The sequence below is a fragment of the Falco biarmicus genome, chromosome 3 (genome assembly GCF_023638135.1).
Source record: "Falco biarmicus isolate bFalBia1 chromosome 3, bFalBia1.pri, whole genome shotgun sequence".
Taxonomy (NCBI): Eukaryota; Metazoa; Chordata; class Aves; order Falconiformes; family Falconidae; genus Falco; species Falco biarmicus.
The window spans coordinates 112,323,683-112,339,671 of NC_079290.1; the positions used below are offsets into that span (position 1 = coordinate 112,323,683).

Here is a 15,989-nt window from a genome sequence, read left to right on the forward strand (position 1 = left end):
TGAATTAGTCGAGCTTTCTCAGCTTCTTTGGACCAAGAGGGGCATTCCAGACAGCATTTGAAAATTAGGAGAGTGCTCAGTTTTAACAGAATAGGCATTTCTAGGTGTTTATTAACTGTTCTACTCTGTGTATTTGTCAGCTATGTTTGAAAACCTAGGACAATGAATTCAGAGTGGAACAAACAGAGATGCTCAGTCACTGGGGTGATGGATAGGTTTGCATCAAATAAAAGCAGCTGCTCATAACTTTCTGGGGAGACGGACAGAGAAAGATTGTTCTGAAATTACAGCTTGTGCTAAAAGAAACACTTGGTACCCAAGTGCATCATTCCTTGTGTTGTGGTATTGCAGTTGTGCTAAGAGCCACACAAACATGAAATAAAAATATTATCCTTTTACCGGTTCCTGCTTTCCTTTCCAAGTAAACACTTGTATCCAAATACCTCCTGTAGCAGCAAGTGGGGCTATTGCATAGGTGTAAGGTGGAAGCAAGTTTCATTCTCTGAAGTAAAAGGAGCCTAGAATCTTGGCTTATGAAATCCATGGTTAGTTAAGGGATAATAATGTTCATTTTCTCATTCACAACTTCCATTCCATTAAAATGGCAATCTTAAACTATGTGGTCTGTTTTAGGTGATAATCTGGAATTAATGACTGGATGATGGCATTTTTGTTGGTGGAGGTTAGCATGGTGTGTTTGAGGATATAATTCAAAGTCAAACAATTTCCCTCTTACAATTAATTCAGTGTCGCAGTGGTGCAAAAATATGCTGGTGTTATCAGCCAGTCCAGCATTCCTCATCAATTAAAGGATTGCTCATACAGCTTTTGCAGCACATCATAAAGCCTTTGTTCCCAGCTGATCAAAGCACCACTTCACAGTGATCAGATGCTGTCAACAAGCAGAGATCCTCGGGGCACTTGTGGCTGTTCCTTCTTGCTTCTCTTCAGCAGGGAGCATTTGTGGCTCCAATTGTGTCGGCAAGAGGCACAGCTGGTTTTGCTCAGAGAATACAATTACATTCTAAATGTCTGGCAACAGAGGCATTAAAAAGAAAGCTGCATTCAGAGGCTTCTGGAATTGAGGAGCTGATAGCTATCCTGCCACTATGCACTCTGGTGCAGCAAACAAGCTGCAAATTTAACACCTCAGAATGTTTCTGATGAGCTTCCAGCTATCACACTTATTTCTGACCTCCAGGCTTGTGACCATCTTAAGTGGCGTTTCCCAGTGTCCTTCCCTGCGCCACTTCTGAGGCAGGAGGGCTGGGTAACATCGTGCCCTGGTCCCACCGCCACAGAGAGAAGGAGGGCAATTTTCTCAGCAGTGACAAATGTCCCCTAGTGAAACGTGTGAGACTAGCTTCATGGCATAGGTGGGTAGATACTGTGGCTCTGAAACTTTCTCGAAGGGATAGACTAGTGTAGAAAAAGATCTGCTACGCTTACCTAGTATGGGTGAACTGAGTTCATATAATTATGATCATCATTTTCTGTTGTGGTGTGTTTTTTGCTAGCCCACTGTCTGAGCCAGGTTGTTACAGAAAGAACTGAAGAAATCACCAGTGCTGACTATCCAGTGCTTCACCCCTCCACCTGTCCGGGTAGAGAATGCCTTCCTGATCATGCTGGAATTCATGGAGACCTTTAATGTGGACACGCAGCCAGGAGTGTTGTGCTCTTGTGATGTCCTCGCCTTAAGGTAGAGATGAGGTTTATTGCATTTTATCACAGCTTTTGCGAGACAGGCCCTGTTCTTTTACTGCATCTTCCTCAGCCTGTATTTTGCCATGTTAATTTACAGTTTTGTCTCCCTATATCTTTCCTCCTTTATTTCTTCTTCTTGTCCCTTCAGTTTTGCTTTTTTTTTTCCTTTTTTTCTTTCTTCCAACACCTTCCTCGTTTGGGAAGTTCACCAAAAACAAAGCCGAGCACACACATGTGTAATGACTTCATAGATTTCATCACAACCTCTGCCCTTATCATAGATCAGTGATGCCAGGGGAGTCAGTTAAATCTTTTGCTTTCAGTTTACTTATCTATAAAATGGACCCAGTGATTGCTTCCCAGGAATTCCGTAGCACTTAGGATGCTTGGAGAGAAGGTCCACTGTGAGTTACTGGAGTGATGAACCATCACTCTAACCACCTGCCTCTGTTTTTAAATATTGTAAAAAAGGATCATTGAAATTCAGGGAGCCATTGTATTAAAATCAGTTTGTTCTTCCATAAACCTCATGGGGGAAGCAGTAAAGACAGACTGACTGCCTTCTCTCATTTTTTTTCAGGTTAGAACACCCAAAAAGCGATTTGGCCCATTCTGTGGAAAGACTGCCTGCAAAAACCGAGACACAGGCTGGTGTTGTGGGTCCTGCTTTCATAACGGGTACTCAGGAGCACACACTGGGGTGGAAGATGAAGTATATGGCACCAGGTGGGTAGGAGATGGTGGTTCAGTTCCCAGGTCCCGACTGTTCCCAGAACTTCATGCTGACAGGCCTGAATAGCAACCAGATAGCAGCGCTTTGGAACAGTGGTTTCATGCTTGGTTTTCAGTAGCATACCTGTTAAACAATGTAGCTACTAGTTAGCCTACTTCTGAAGTAAACGTTTTAGAGAGCTCCAGAATTCCAGCTGATCTTACAGTTCAGCCCACGTCCAGGCATATGATCTTGTTTTAGGGAACAATTTTCCCAACTTGTCAAGAGTTATGAGATGCGTGTTTGGGCAACAGACACGCTGGGTTGTCTTGTCAGCATAGCCTGGCTGTGTGCAAGCAGCTGCACACCTTCGATGTGACAGCTTACCTTGGCCAGTTTTTTCTTTTGTTCCCAGTAATTGTAGATCTGTGTCCATGTGAGTGAAACAGTGTAGGGAAAGGGCAGAGAAAGGGCAGCTTTTCCCTAAGAGCCTTTAGCAGTAAGTAACAACCAGCTCCTAAGGGGAATGTGCGGTTCCCCGATCCGCTGCGGGTTTGCCATGTCCCAGTCCTGAAGCACCACCCCATGGTTACCGCGCACCAGTGCAAGCGTGGTACGTTCTGGGGCACCGCTGTGCGGCTCCTGTGACATTGGATAGAGGCTCCTTGACGCGGGCGAGCCAGGGCGCTGTCAGCCTAGCCCTGTTGGACTTCATTTCTCAGGGATTAAGCATGTAGGTGCCTTTTCTCGTCAACAATTTCTGTTGCTCGCGGACGGTGGCTGAGTTGTATTCAGTACACTGAATTTGTTAGCAGCTGTCCTTTCTCTGATGTCCTCCCCAAAGAATTACATTTCTGTGTAAGCCTGTGTGCATGTATGGCCATACTGATGCTCTCTGAACACTGCTGCTTAAGATTTGCTTGTAATTATGTTGGAAGAAAGGAATTATTTTATGAAAGATTTCACAAGGTCGGTGTAGCAAGAATTTTTAATGTTCTTTCATTTGTTACTACATCTCTACAGGGAAGTTAAAACTGGAATACTTGGTCATTCCTGCTGAATGCCACATTTCACAGTTTCTTAGTGACATCCTGCTTCCCAGCAGGCAGTTTCAGAAGATACTCTTGTCTGTGTATGCTTACAATAAAATTTTAAAATCGGGGTTAGGAAGGCACAGGCTCACCTCAGCGGTTATTTTATAGGCTGACTGGAGAGCTGCACATGTTTGCTGTTTGTGTGAAACCCAGAATAACTGAGCTGATGTGTGGGTCGGTGTTCAGTGCCAGTAGCGGGAAGGCTGGCTGTGTACGGAGGGAGAAAGGCTGCGATCTGTGGTGGTCCTGGAATGCACTGCCCAGCACTGTGCGCCATCATCGCTGGTGACAAGGCGGGTGTGAGTGCTGGAACTGCTACACAGCACATACAAATTAGCCTCCAGATTGTGGAACTCTCCCTCACGTTCACAGCCACACACCATGGCCTTTATTAGCACCCAATTTTAGATAGATATGATGATGGTGTAAGAGGTTTTTTTACACACTCTGAAAGTAGTGCAGAAAAGCAGTACACTTTAAGCAAATAAAAATCTGGTTATTGTTTTCCCCTTATGAATGAGCAAATAAAGATGTAACTCATGTTTTTTTTTTCTGTAATTAACCCTGTTTGATGTGGAATTAATTTGACCTTTTGTTCCTGTTCATGTGTCTTGCAGAATTAAAATGTTGTAAAGTCTTTGGTAGCAGAATGCCAGAAGGATGCCTCTTGGAACAAACCAATGGCAAAGTGCATCAATAAAAGTCAGTATTTAGATTTGCAAATTTTAAAATGTCTGTGTAAATCTTTTTATTTAAAACATTGGTTTTATAAAGACAATGATAAAAGTTGCAGTATGGGAAACATTTTCTTCTGTTTGGTAACTATTCCATTTCTTGTCAAAGTGCATTTTGTATTTGTAAGTTGGAAGATGTTTCAATTTCTGCCATTATTTTAAAATCTATAAAAACTGATTTGTTATTTTAAAAGAAAAAAGTTTTTTTAAAAAGTGGTAGCATCCTTAGAAATAGTGTACAATCTCCCAGCAGATTTGCTCAACGTTATTGTAGGAGAAAAATGTAGTACCTGTCCTCTTAAAGTACCGGTACAATTTATCCATAATTAGTCCGTTAGTAGTCTAGAATTAGAATTATTAAAGTTAGAATTGGTGGTTCTGCATTCTGATGGCATGCAGAGCGAATACCCCTGCCTTACACAGCCTTGCCCGTGAAGGGCAGCAGGACCTCTGGAAGCACACCACCAGGCTGTTAACTCGGGGAAGCAGCATTTGCTGTGCAGGTAAGCACACAGAAGGGTACCCCAGCTGTCACGCAGTAATGGCTGGGAGCTTAACACATTCTTGTAGTAGCAGTAGATCCTGTGAAGAGCCAGAATGGGGCAAGTCATGCAGAGTCACCTTCCCACAAGCCTGCAGTAAATGCAAAGGAGACCTAAAACAGCACCTGTAGGCTGTCACTTGTGTGTTGCTTTAAATGATGCCCTGTTCACTTACTTTCTTATTTTTGTGGTTGCTGTGAGATGCAGGTAAATATATATGCAGTGGATGGATATGACGGGTACTGGAAAAGCTCCAAAGGAGAAACGACCCTTTCCCGTCTGTGAACCAGGTAATGCATGGACGTACAAACAGCTGGAATTAGCGGTTATTGCAAAATCATGAGCAAGCTCGCAGCTGGTGCTGGCAGTTGTTGGTCCGTGGTCACGCTTTGTTAGGAGCGAGTGAGGCAGACTGTACGTAGTGCAGCACTGAAGGACACCGCTTGCTTTGAAGTAACGTGCTTAACGTGCACCCGAGTTAGAACTCCGGCATGTGTCCTGCACTGAAGGGAACAAGGCTCCATTCTGTGACGCTTCTGCCTAAATACCAGCCTGCTGCAAGCCACAGCTGCAGGCTCTGAACAGAGCTGCTCAGCTGCACTATTCCACTGTTCACGTAAAGCAGCAGCTGTGATAGCACGGCGCATTCAGATTTTCTTTTAGTACCTTTAAGCTGATGAGGGAGAACCACTTCACTGTAGAATGTTCATTTACAAAATCAGATTACCACCTTTATGTTACTCTGATTTTCAAAATGGCAAGTGCGGCACCTGCTGTTTAACAGGGAAGAGCACCAACACCACCGAAAAGGTTCCGGTAACCATAACCATACAGTGTCACTGGCGCTCCCTGGAGCTGTTAAGATGGCCTCAGTCTTGCCCAAGGCTCCCTGTTGCAGATGAACGCCAGAAACTTGGTTCAGTTCCCCTTGAAGAGTAAAAAGCTGAACCTTCCATTTACTCCAGCTCTCTCTTGGAGAACGCAGTCTCATAAATAACTAAATCATTGCTGCTTTTAAATTGCTTGGCATTGTTTCTGACAGGAAGTATTTGTGAGGGGAGAAAGCCACTGAACACCCTTATTGCAGAGTACTGGCTTGGGCATTTTTTAATTTTTTATTTTTAATGCTTGGACTGCTTAATTAGTCACGCTGCAAAATTACTCAAGATCCAAGGCTGAGTTTTGGGAGAAACATCTTACACTGTAAAAACATAATTGTTCCTCTTATTTTCTAGATTAGAATATCCATATATTCCAGTTACCTTAATCTACATTCAGAACAAATACACTTACTTCTCCATGCCCAAATTCCAAAGCAAAACTGTCTTTCTTGATTACAGAACTTTTCCAAAGGATGTACGTGGTACTAATGAAAATTGTACTCTAAATCAAATACTCATTTGCAAGTGATTTTGCCACTCCAAAACAATCTAGGAATTACATTTAGAATAATTAATTTAATCCATACAAGCATAATAATCCAGTGTCCAAATCTTAAAATGTGTAACAGTTATTGCTGCCTTGTTTTGCAGTTTGTGGAAGGCAGCGAAGCGGAACTGTGGAGCACATATATGGAGGAAGGCGAGCCAGGCCTGGAGAATTTCCTGGCAAGTAACGTTAATTACAGAGCTCGTAGGAGGTGGTTCACTTTCATGTGAAACCCGGGTTCTAACAGCTGCTCATGGTGTAGTTGATCAAAGAAACCCCTCAGCTTCGAGGATTAAATTAGAGATTTTGAATAAATGCTCATTTAGCTATGAAGCAGCCCAGGCAGAAAAAAATTTATTCATGAAGGTTACAAAAATGGTCTTGTCAACTTAGACAATGATACTGCGTTGGTAAGACTTAGTACCAACATCACAGCTATTTGTTTAGCAGGGAAAGAAGAGAGATTTCCAGTGAAAGCAAGTGAGGGGGTAGTTGTGTTGGGGTGGGAAGAACTGTCCCAGCAGCTGTTAAAAGACCTTTAGATTTACAAAATTGCATTAATAAAGTATATTGTTTTCTTTTAAGTAGAGCTACGTGGATTCTTGTAAGACCCACAGCTTTTGGATGAACACACAACCAGCAAAAGCGTGCAGAGCATCCAGGTACCTCACACTGTGCCCTCGCGTACACTCGCTGATGAACCCCCACAGCACCAGCTGTACAGCCCTTGCCGTGAAATTCCTGCTGTCAGCTGCAAAAAGTTTTTTCTAAAACACAGTTTTACAGTATATAATAAGCTTTCACAGTCAGATTTTTATGTACATGGTCAGCTGACAACAGATTCTCAAAACAAATTAGAAACCATGTTATAAAAATTTGTTTTGACTATGACATGTATCCCCTTACGGCTTACGTAAACTTCCTCTTTCTCGCATCTCACATTCTTTCACGAGTATTGCACTTTCTACAATATAACTGAAGGGTCTTAACAAAAAAACAAGACTCCAAACACTTCAGCACATTTTCAATAGTTTATTTACTCACTTATAAACACTAGAGTACACAAAGCAGAATATATTGCTAATACTTGAGAATTATTCTAAAATTTTCACCGATTCTGTCTGAGGGTGAAGGAAGGCCAAAATTACTAGCAAAGACCACTCAGTGCTGCCAACCAGCCTTAAGGTTAACCTTTAGGTTAAAACCTATACCTGGACAATTTAAACAAAATTAAAGCCATGCTAATTACAAAAACTTACCATGAAGTTCCTTGCAGGGGGGGTCACAGTTAGTCTTTGGAGGTCCAAGAATACCATTTTTAAGTGTTACTCAGCAGAAGTAGCTGGTAATAGTGCAAGTGCTAAAATGCAAAATTCACAGATGGTACAGAGTTTGGAGATTATTCTGACTTAGGTGCAGAAATAGTAATAATAAAAAAATCTAAGCAACTTTTTGCAGTGGGATAGGAACAAAGGTGTGGGAATTACTTTTCAGCCTGAGTGTTCAGAACCCCTCCTTAAACCCTTTAAGATGTACACTGAGACCCAGCTGCTTTTTTAATACTGCAAGTGGAAAATCTTAACAGTAGTGCAGTTCTGTCCACTATTTAGATGGTCTTCTAGTCACAAGCCTCAACACAATATGCAGCAATGAAGATACAACTTTAAAAGTTACATAGGTTAATAACTGTCTAAATATCGATATTCAGAACTTCCCTACCTATACCACAGTAGTATGGCATCTAAAAAATTTGGATTGAGCTTCAGAGGGTTTTAGCACAAGTAGATTAAACAGTTCCTCAAGCTCTTACTGCCAGCAGAAATCTTGCACTGGTTTCTGCTGAAACATCCTGCCCTTTGTTAACAAGCTGCCTCTTGACACTTCTGCACCTGCAATAAACTTAAGTTTTTCAGATTAAGACTTCTGTCAAAGTCTGTACATTTACTAATGCTTTGTTCAGCCTCCCCTGTGGCTAGTTTTAAACACGAGTACAGCTTGCTTCTGGGCCCAGAGTGTTGCAGAACCCTACTGCCCGTGAGTGGACTGGTCAAGAAACAAGTTAAAAACCTGCAGCCCCAGAGGCGATGCTCTGGGTAGGACAGAAACACATCTTGACAGTCAGTGTCTGTCTCCCCCAACCCACTTCTGATGAGGAACTCCAACTCCTAAACGAATAAGCAACGTTCCTTGGTACAGATGCAATCCGGAGGGAACTGCTTACCATTCTAGGTGCGGGCACCCAACCGTGTGGGAACTGGATTTTAGATATATACGTATCACTGAACAGTGCAAAAATACAGTGGCTTAGAGTTGGGTGTCAGGTACCGATACATGATGAGCGGTGGCTCCGTTTGACTTGCCAACTTTTAGAGCATGCTTATCTGAAACAAATTGCATTACTGCAAAAAAGCTTTACAGAAGTTCATCTCAAAAGGGTAAAATTAATTAACTGCTATGAATTCTTTGCATTCAGGGCTGCAAAACAAAGACACATATTACTTAAATCAGTTTTATTTAAGAATTTCCTACAGTGACAAATCTTATAAAAAGCATCCAAACACGAAACTGCAGCAAACAGCATTCTTATGGATATCTTACAGACAGTGGAGCTTCCACCCTGAAGAGGCACACTGAGCTCGCTAGTGATCTCTGCTGCAAGAGCTACTGCAAAGCACACCACAAGCTCAATGTTCTCCTCACGAACCCCATCATCTTCAATTCACATTACCACACTTACAGATCATTAACAGAAAAAAAAAAAAAACCACACACCATACAGCATTCACAGCAGTTGACATAAGGGAAAAAAAATACAAATATTCATTTCACGTAACACATTCAACTAATTGATTAACTAGGTATAGAACCCACTTAAAGTCTTCCACATGTGGATGTCCTTTGAATGCAGTAAACACTCGTACTTTATTTGCTATCATTGCTCTCCGCACACTCTCTCACCAAAGCCACAGGATTGAGAGACATCTCGCCCAGTAAAATAAAATCCCATAATGCACCACCAGGTCTCTGCATGCGCTCTCTCCTTTATCTCGCACATACCAGCCCTCTCATGCCTCGGCACCACCACCAATCCCACACAAGGTTTCAAAAGTTCAAACAGCCTTCTGGTTCCATCTCACAGCCTTGCGTTCATAGCGTTGATACGACTCCATGAAATAAAGAGTAGCGGATAAAAATGGAACACCCACCGTCTAAGACGCAGCATGTGCAGTGTGATGAAGTATTCTTGGATGAGAAAGCATGTAGACAGAAGTATTCCTAAGGCAGAATATTTACAGCACTGCTTTCAATGAAGTGCTTCTTCCATACACATTTGAAATGAGATGAACTGCAGAGATTAAATGAAGCCTTCATATCGTACTTTAGTATGGAGGGGAGACAGTGTTAAAAAAAAAACAACACAAAACAAAAACGACACTGTGTTCTCCAACTGGGGTACTTGGAGAGTCTTATGGTGGGATCAAATTAAAAACAAGAGGGAGAGAATGCTGTTTCTGACCAATGGTTTCCATTTTGAACATGCAAAGAATTCAGGTAGCCAGGAAGTAAGGGATAAAGTATTACAGGAGAAACCTTTCCTATCAACTGTAGTGTTAGTTCACCTATCGGGCAAACAGCAGTCCACTTCCAAACATTCAGTATTCCAACAAGATATGTAACAAAACTTATAAAATTCCTTTTACCTTTCTTTTCTTTTTTTTTTTTAAAAAAGAAAAATGTCAAAAATACTGCTGAATATACTGCACACTGAACAAACTGATCTGGAAAAATTTAGTATATATGTAATTTACAGTATACTTACCATGAGTTAGAAAAATTTGATTTCCCACCATAGAGTCAGTATCAGAGCCCACTGCGTCTACATTCCCCAGCCTGACGACTTGGAATCCATGCTTGAACCAAAGCCTCCATTAAACCCACTGCTGGAGCCCGTGTTCGAGGCCGAACCCCAGCCTATCGCTGCCCCCGAGTTGGAGCCACCGTACGAGTTATTTCCTGAACTAAAGCCCTGGTTCTGCTCCCGCTGCATGTTGCCTTGGGGCTGGTTGTTTCCCGACGGCCCAGACTGGTTCTGCTGACTAGCCAACATGCCCATCATTCCCCAGCTGCTCTGCAGCGCTGCCTGTGCTGCCGCCATCATGGCAGGGTTGATGCTGAAGGCTCCGAAGTTCATCCCTCCGCCCATGTTACTGCCCTGGTTGTTACCCAGTCCTCCCCCACCTCCTCTGCTGTTGCCAAACCCCCCCTGATTCCCAAAGCCTCCCGGATTACCACCAAATCTTCCACCTCTCTCTAACTGTCTATTGCTATTATGCTTAGGTTCAGCATTGGATATATGTACGCTGATTCCTTTAATGATCAAGTCCTCTCCACAAAGAGACTGGGCAACCTATAAGAAATAAGGGATTGATTAAATGTGTGTCAGACTTCTTTGTTTTAAACATTTGTAGTACAAGACAAAAAAATAATCCCATATGATTCTGAGCAGATAGTTAACCTGCAAAGGAAGCATATGCATATACTTAATCCTGTTTGAAGTGGTTTATCTTTGCATTCACTACGCTAACTGCAGTATAAAAACCATCTCTACAACAGCATCTGAAAAGTGTAACCTTAGATAATCCAACAGACCAAATCAAGCTAATACCACTGGAATTCTCAAGACAGTGGACAAGCATTCCATGCGTAGTTCCAGAAATAATGCTTTATCAAGCTACTGAAACGTAGGTTGTCTAAATACAAAGTTAAAATATGTGAAGACGTACCTGATCATCTGCAAATGTAACAAAAGCAAAAGCTCGGAAGGGTTTAGGAATGAAGACATCTAACACTTCTCCGTACTGGGCAAAGAACTGTTGGAGTTCCTCTGCCGTCATGTCCTCGGTGCAGCGCCCAACAAACACTTTTCTGCTGCGCAAAGGTTCGTCAGGACTTTGCTGGAGAGAATTGAACAGGGTGGGGAGAAAAAAATAGATCACAACTATCCTGGGGAACCCAGGTGCATTATGTTAAAGGGCCCTTTTTAATCTAGCTTGTTCTGAGGACTGAAGACCAAGAAATTTTGTCATTATAAATCAAAGACTTAAAATAACGAAAGTTCTGTTCAGAGAACATGCCTGCACCTTGGTACAGGTGGAGCAGAGTCACAAGAAAATGAAGATGCGAGTGATACAGTGACAAGGCCACTCCAGGAGACTTTTTGTGTTGGTAATAATGGCATATATACACACAGGAAAACCAGAAGCTACAGGATCAGTTTTGAATTGAAACAAACACTCATTCTGATCTTCTCTAGGTTAGTTATTCCATTTGCTTTATTCTCCATTTAGTCACAGAGCAGACAAGTTAAGCAGGTACTGCTGGAACCTAAAACACGTTAATTTTCAGATGTCAATCAGCACGTAATTCCCCCCCCTCCCCAGGAGTTATTTCCCCAACACATCTTGCTGACTTCCTGCTCACCCACCTGCCTGTTCTCCGTCCTTGCTCTAGCCTGTCCTGTCCATTTTGCAGACTGAAAAGCCACATCCAAGATAGGATTATTAATCTGTTCATCTGCTCACCTAACACAGCTGCTGAAGAAGCGCACTTCAAGCATTTTGTAAAAATAAAACTAGCAATAAATATGAAAGTACCTTAGAATTGGGAAGTTTACAGTCACACCATCTTCCATCTATCATGTGCCGCTGAGACATTACTTTCACCTGGGTTTCATAATCCGTAAACCGAACAAAACCAAAACCTTTTGAGTGGCCAGTTTTAATATCCTTCTTAACCTAAGACATGCAACATAAAAAAAAAAACAAACAACAAACTTTTAAAAAAGTTTTTATTATCTCACCACATATGCCTACCTTTTCTGACAAAAATTACTCTAATATTGTACAGACAAAGCAGGGGCCTGTGATACCTACAGATTAAAATTATTAGCTTGCCTTGAGCCCAGGCATAACCTGATACAGTGTATCAGGACCAGGGGAGATCCCCCTTCTGGGAGGATAAAAACCTCATGTGCAAAGACAGAAGAAAACTGAGGCAGGTTTGTCTTCTGACTTTTGCCATCAAAGAGTTCTGTTGGAGAGTTTATCAGTCTTGTAAACACTCCCATCACAGCAACCTCTAATTCCTTAGCACGCACACACAGAGAACATACGTATACTCAGCTACAACAATTAATAACTAATATAAATGACAAAGCTCTTAAAAAGGCTGTGCCCATTAAGCTGATCTGCATAAACTGCCACTCCCAAACACTCCTGACCATCTGCACCTATACAGCTCATGGAACAAAATGCAACCCAGGAAGAGAGACAAAGGTTCAGATCTTCTCTGAGTTTATAAGGCTCTGTTTCTACTCAATTTCTACCTCATATCCCTCCTTGAGCTGCAAAAGGATTTTACCTGCACCATCAGAACTTCTCCAAACGTACTGAAATATTCCTTTAAGTCTTGTTCAGTGGTTTTCCAGGGAAGACCCAAGACTATTAAATCCGAAGTCTTCTGTACTGCTCGTTTCACTTTCACAGCTGATGATGCATCTGTTTCATCCATTTTTCTCTTATTATCTGAATATAAAGCAGTACATTAGACATCATCCTCAACTCTGCGAATTGCTTCCACTGATTATGAACCGCATGTTATAAAACCATAGACTACGATGAGAAAAAGGACAGACTACAAAGGACAAATGCCAGCTGCTGGGAGCTTATTACAATAATACATACCCAACTGCCTAACAGTACACAGAGAAGAAAGAACAGTCTGCACTTAAGCACTCCTCCAAACTGCAATCTGACTGAGCTAGTTCTGTGTTAGTTTACTACTAAAGTATTACCCAGTAAATTCACAATCCTATAAGGATGTGGAGAAGACAGGAATTTTAAACAAGAATACTTCATTAGCAATTTACTGCCATCCCCTCTTTTTCTGGGCAGGGGGGAGCGGGGACCAGGCGGTCAGGCTCCTCTTTTCCTGAGCAATTTTTCAGTGGTACTTCACACCAAACCACGGCTTGAGGAGAAGCATCTGTGAGTACACAGAGATCCCATTACTCCACAGTCTTCAAAGATCTACACAGGGCTGTAAACCCTCCAAGGCTAACGCAAGACTTTGCCATTACAGCGCTTGTATGGATAGAGAGTTAAAAATCTTACTGCACACCTGAATACTCAGTGGGGTCAAATCTACTGTGCAGGACAGATACCTGAATAAAATCGCTGATCTTCCGTAAATGAGAATGTTCAGTTAGCAGTGACTCACGCAGACCTCCTGACTGAAAAAGCAAGCTTGCACAAAAAAAGCCGAAGGAACGAAGACAAACCTTTGGGATAATTAACAACATAGACCAGGTTGCCCCATCCGGCTTCTGGCGCGTGCAGAATGCCCTCCACCAGCCGGACCCCCCGCATGCACTGCGACACCGGGTTCCTGTAGCGCAGCCCACACGCCCCGGGGAACTGGGCGGTCACTGTGGACAGCAGCACGGTGCCGTCGTCCTCCGAGGGGATCTCGATGGGCTCATCGTTCTCGTCCTCCGTCACCCGGATATACTCCGACATCTTTGCTGGAAGTTGCTAAAGTACAGGAGAGGGGGAAAGCCGGGCATAAGCACCCGCCGTGCTGCCCTCCATTTGCTTTTCGTCCTTGCGGCCCTAGGGTGCGCGCCTGGCGGTATTTATCTCGCAGCGGGGGCCCGCGGGACGCGCCCGTCCTCGGCCTTAAAGCCTCGGGCCCTGCCGCAGCGGCACACGGCCGTCCCAGGGCCCGCGAGCCAGGACGCGGCACGGCGGCACTGCCCGTGCCGCCGCCTGCGCAGCGGGCTCGGGGCGGGTGACGGGCCGGGGGGAGCCGCCTGCCAGGGCCCACCCCTGCCTACGACCTCCGGGCGCGGCCCCCCAGCACCCGCCGGCGACCCCAGCCCGAGCGGGCCCCACGCGGGCCCCACGCGCGTCCGCCGCGCTCCGCTCACCGGCCAGGGAAGGGAGCGGCGTCTCCGGGAGCCCCTCAGCGCCGCCGCGCCCCGGCCCGCCGCCCTCCGCTAGCACCGCACAAAATGGCGTCCGCGGCCCCCCTCAGAGGCCGGCCCGGGCTGCGGGGCGAACCATTCCCGGCGGCGGGGAGGGCCTGCAGCGGAGCGCGCTCGGCCGCCGGCAGCGCCGCGGGCCCCAGCCGCGCTCCAGCGCCGCGCCGCCCGCGGCTGGTCGAGGCCGCAGGCTGTGCTCTCGGGGCGGCGGCGGCAGACGGAGGGGCGGCCCCGGGTCCGCTCCCCCCCCAGCGGCGCGGCCGGTGGTGCGGCCCAGGCACGCCTGCGCACAGCGCGCCGCGAGCGCGGGAGCTGCCGGGAAGGGGCGGTGGGATCGCCCCCTCCGCGGGCGGGGACGGGAGGGCCCGGCCGCACCCGGGCCGAGACCCCGGTAGCGCCGCCCCGCCGGCCGGCCGTTCCCGGTGAACGGCGGCGATGCTGGCAGAGCCGCCCCAGCGGCCCGGGCCGAGGCGGGTCCCGGCAGCGCCAGCCTGGCGGCGTGAGGAGCCGCTGGCCTGGCAGCGGCCGCCGCCCGAGGTAAACGCCGCAGGGGTGTCATGGGGCGCCCTGCGAAGGCCGTCGCGACCCCGGCTCCGCCGCACGGAGCAGCCCCTCCGGCGCCCGGCGCAGGCCTGCGGGCAACAGGGACCGCCCGCCACGGGGAAAGGGTCATCAGGGCGCGGCGACCCTCCCACCTCCGCTAGCAGAAAGACAAGTACGGGCGTACTTAATTTGTAACCAGACCCCCCCCCCCAACTTAAGCTTAAGACCAGCCCCCGCCCTTTCTGACAAGCCCGACCCCATGAAGCAGTTTGTTCGGGGAAGGTGAGTGGTCTCTATCGCTAGGGAGAAGCCTGCGGTGAGCGGCCGCAGGCGTAGGAGAGCTCTCGGTCAGGCAGGAGACACCGCACACACGTCTAAGATGCCTTTTCCCCAGAAGGTGACGGTAACAGATGCCGAGTAGAGGCCGCAGAAGTACCTGAGCATCAGCCTGGAAGCGCCCTCGTTGCAGGTTGTCTGTAATGCTTGGCAGGAGGGTTTGCCTCCTGCGCTGAAGCCATGAACGTGCAATGCCGGCTGTGGCATGTTACCGCTTGAATAGCATCTTTCAGTGCTTGGTAGGAAAGGTTGATCTCGCATGCCTCCACCTGTAGCTCTCCTGCCGGCATTCCCCAGGCATCCTGGGAAGAACTAGATGAACCAGGCTAATGCCGACAGTTTCATAGCAGCTCTGTTCTGTATGTCATATTTAGTGTCTGACACCCCCACACCTGGTTCATCACTCAGAACTGATGTTTTCATTAAGCCTTCCAGATGTTTGGGGTGGGGTCCCCCACCCACCCCCTTCACTGCCCTGCTCTCTGACCTTCTATAAAACCATTTTGTAGGATAGCTAGAAGTTAAAAAAAGCTAGTAGTTCTAGCCCAGCCCTTTAATACCTAGTAAGTGTTTGCTATACCATGGTTTAATCCCCTCTAGACCCAATCTCCCCTTACTTAATGGAAGGATTTAATGGTTATATCTCATTATAGAGTATGATAAACTTCTGAAATCCAAAGCCATTATGGCTAAGGAACACTCATGTTCTTGCTGCCAGTTTCCTGATATTTTTTTTTTTTTTGGGGGGGGGGGGGTGTGGTGTGTGTGTGTGTGTGGAGGGGAAGAGAGATAAATGTGCAGAAGAGCCCATCTACATATGTTTTCCCTAAGCTGCAATCACAGGAGGGACTG

General features: G+C 45.7%; 2 protein-coding genes across 2 annotated transcripts; one reads left to right on the forward strand and one right to left on the reverse strand.

Annotated features, from left to right (window-relative positions):
* The first annotated feature begins 1,517 nt into the window (after window positions 1–1,517).
* LOC130145659 (mannan-binding lectin serine protease 2-like) lies at window positions 1,518–6,801 on the forward strand. The gene is given in 9 exon segments (XM_056330802.1): window positions 1,518–1,702; window positions 2,288–2,433; window positions 4,131–4,215; window positions 4,991–5,016; window positions 5,018–5,062; window positions 5,064–5,079; window positions 6,322–6,390; window positions 6,393–6,566; window positions 6,569–6,801. Coding segments are annotated over 7 exon segments (543 nt in total). The 5' UTR covers window positions 1,518–1,702; window positions 2,288–2,433; window positions 4,131–4,193; the 3' UTR covers window positions 6,760–6,801.
* Window positions 6,802–7,234: 433 nt separating this feature from the next.
* On the reverse strand, window positions 7,235–14,356 carry TARDBP (TAR DNA binding protein). Its single transcript, XM_056330795.1, has 6 exons — window positions 14,205–14,356; window positions 13,557–13,809; window positions 12,638–12,801; window positions 11,872–12,012; window positions 11,002–11,172; window positions 7,235–10,625 (listed from the first exon to the last, which is right to left on the reverse strand). The coding sequence occupies exons 2-6, from the start codon at window positions 13,792–13,794 to the stop codon at window positions 10,095–10,097; spliced, it is 1,245 nt and encodes a 414-aa protein (XP_056186770.1). The 5' UTR covers window positions 13,795–13,809; window positions 14,205–14,356; the 3' UTR covers window positions 7,235–10,094.
* Between the last annotated feature and the right edge of the window lie 1,633 nt (window positions 14,357–15,989).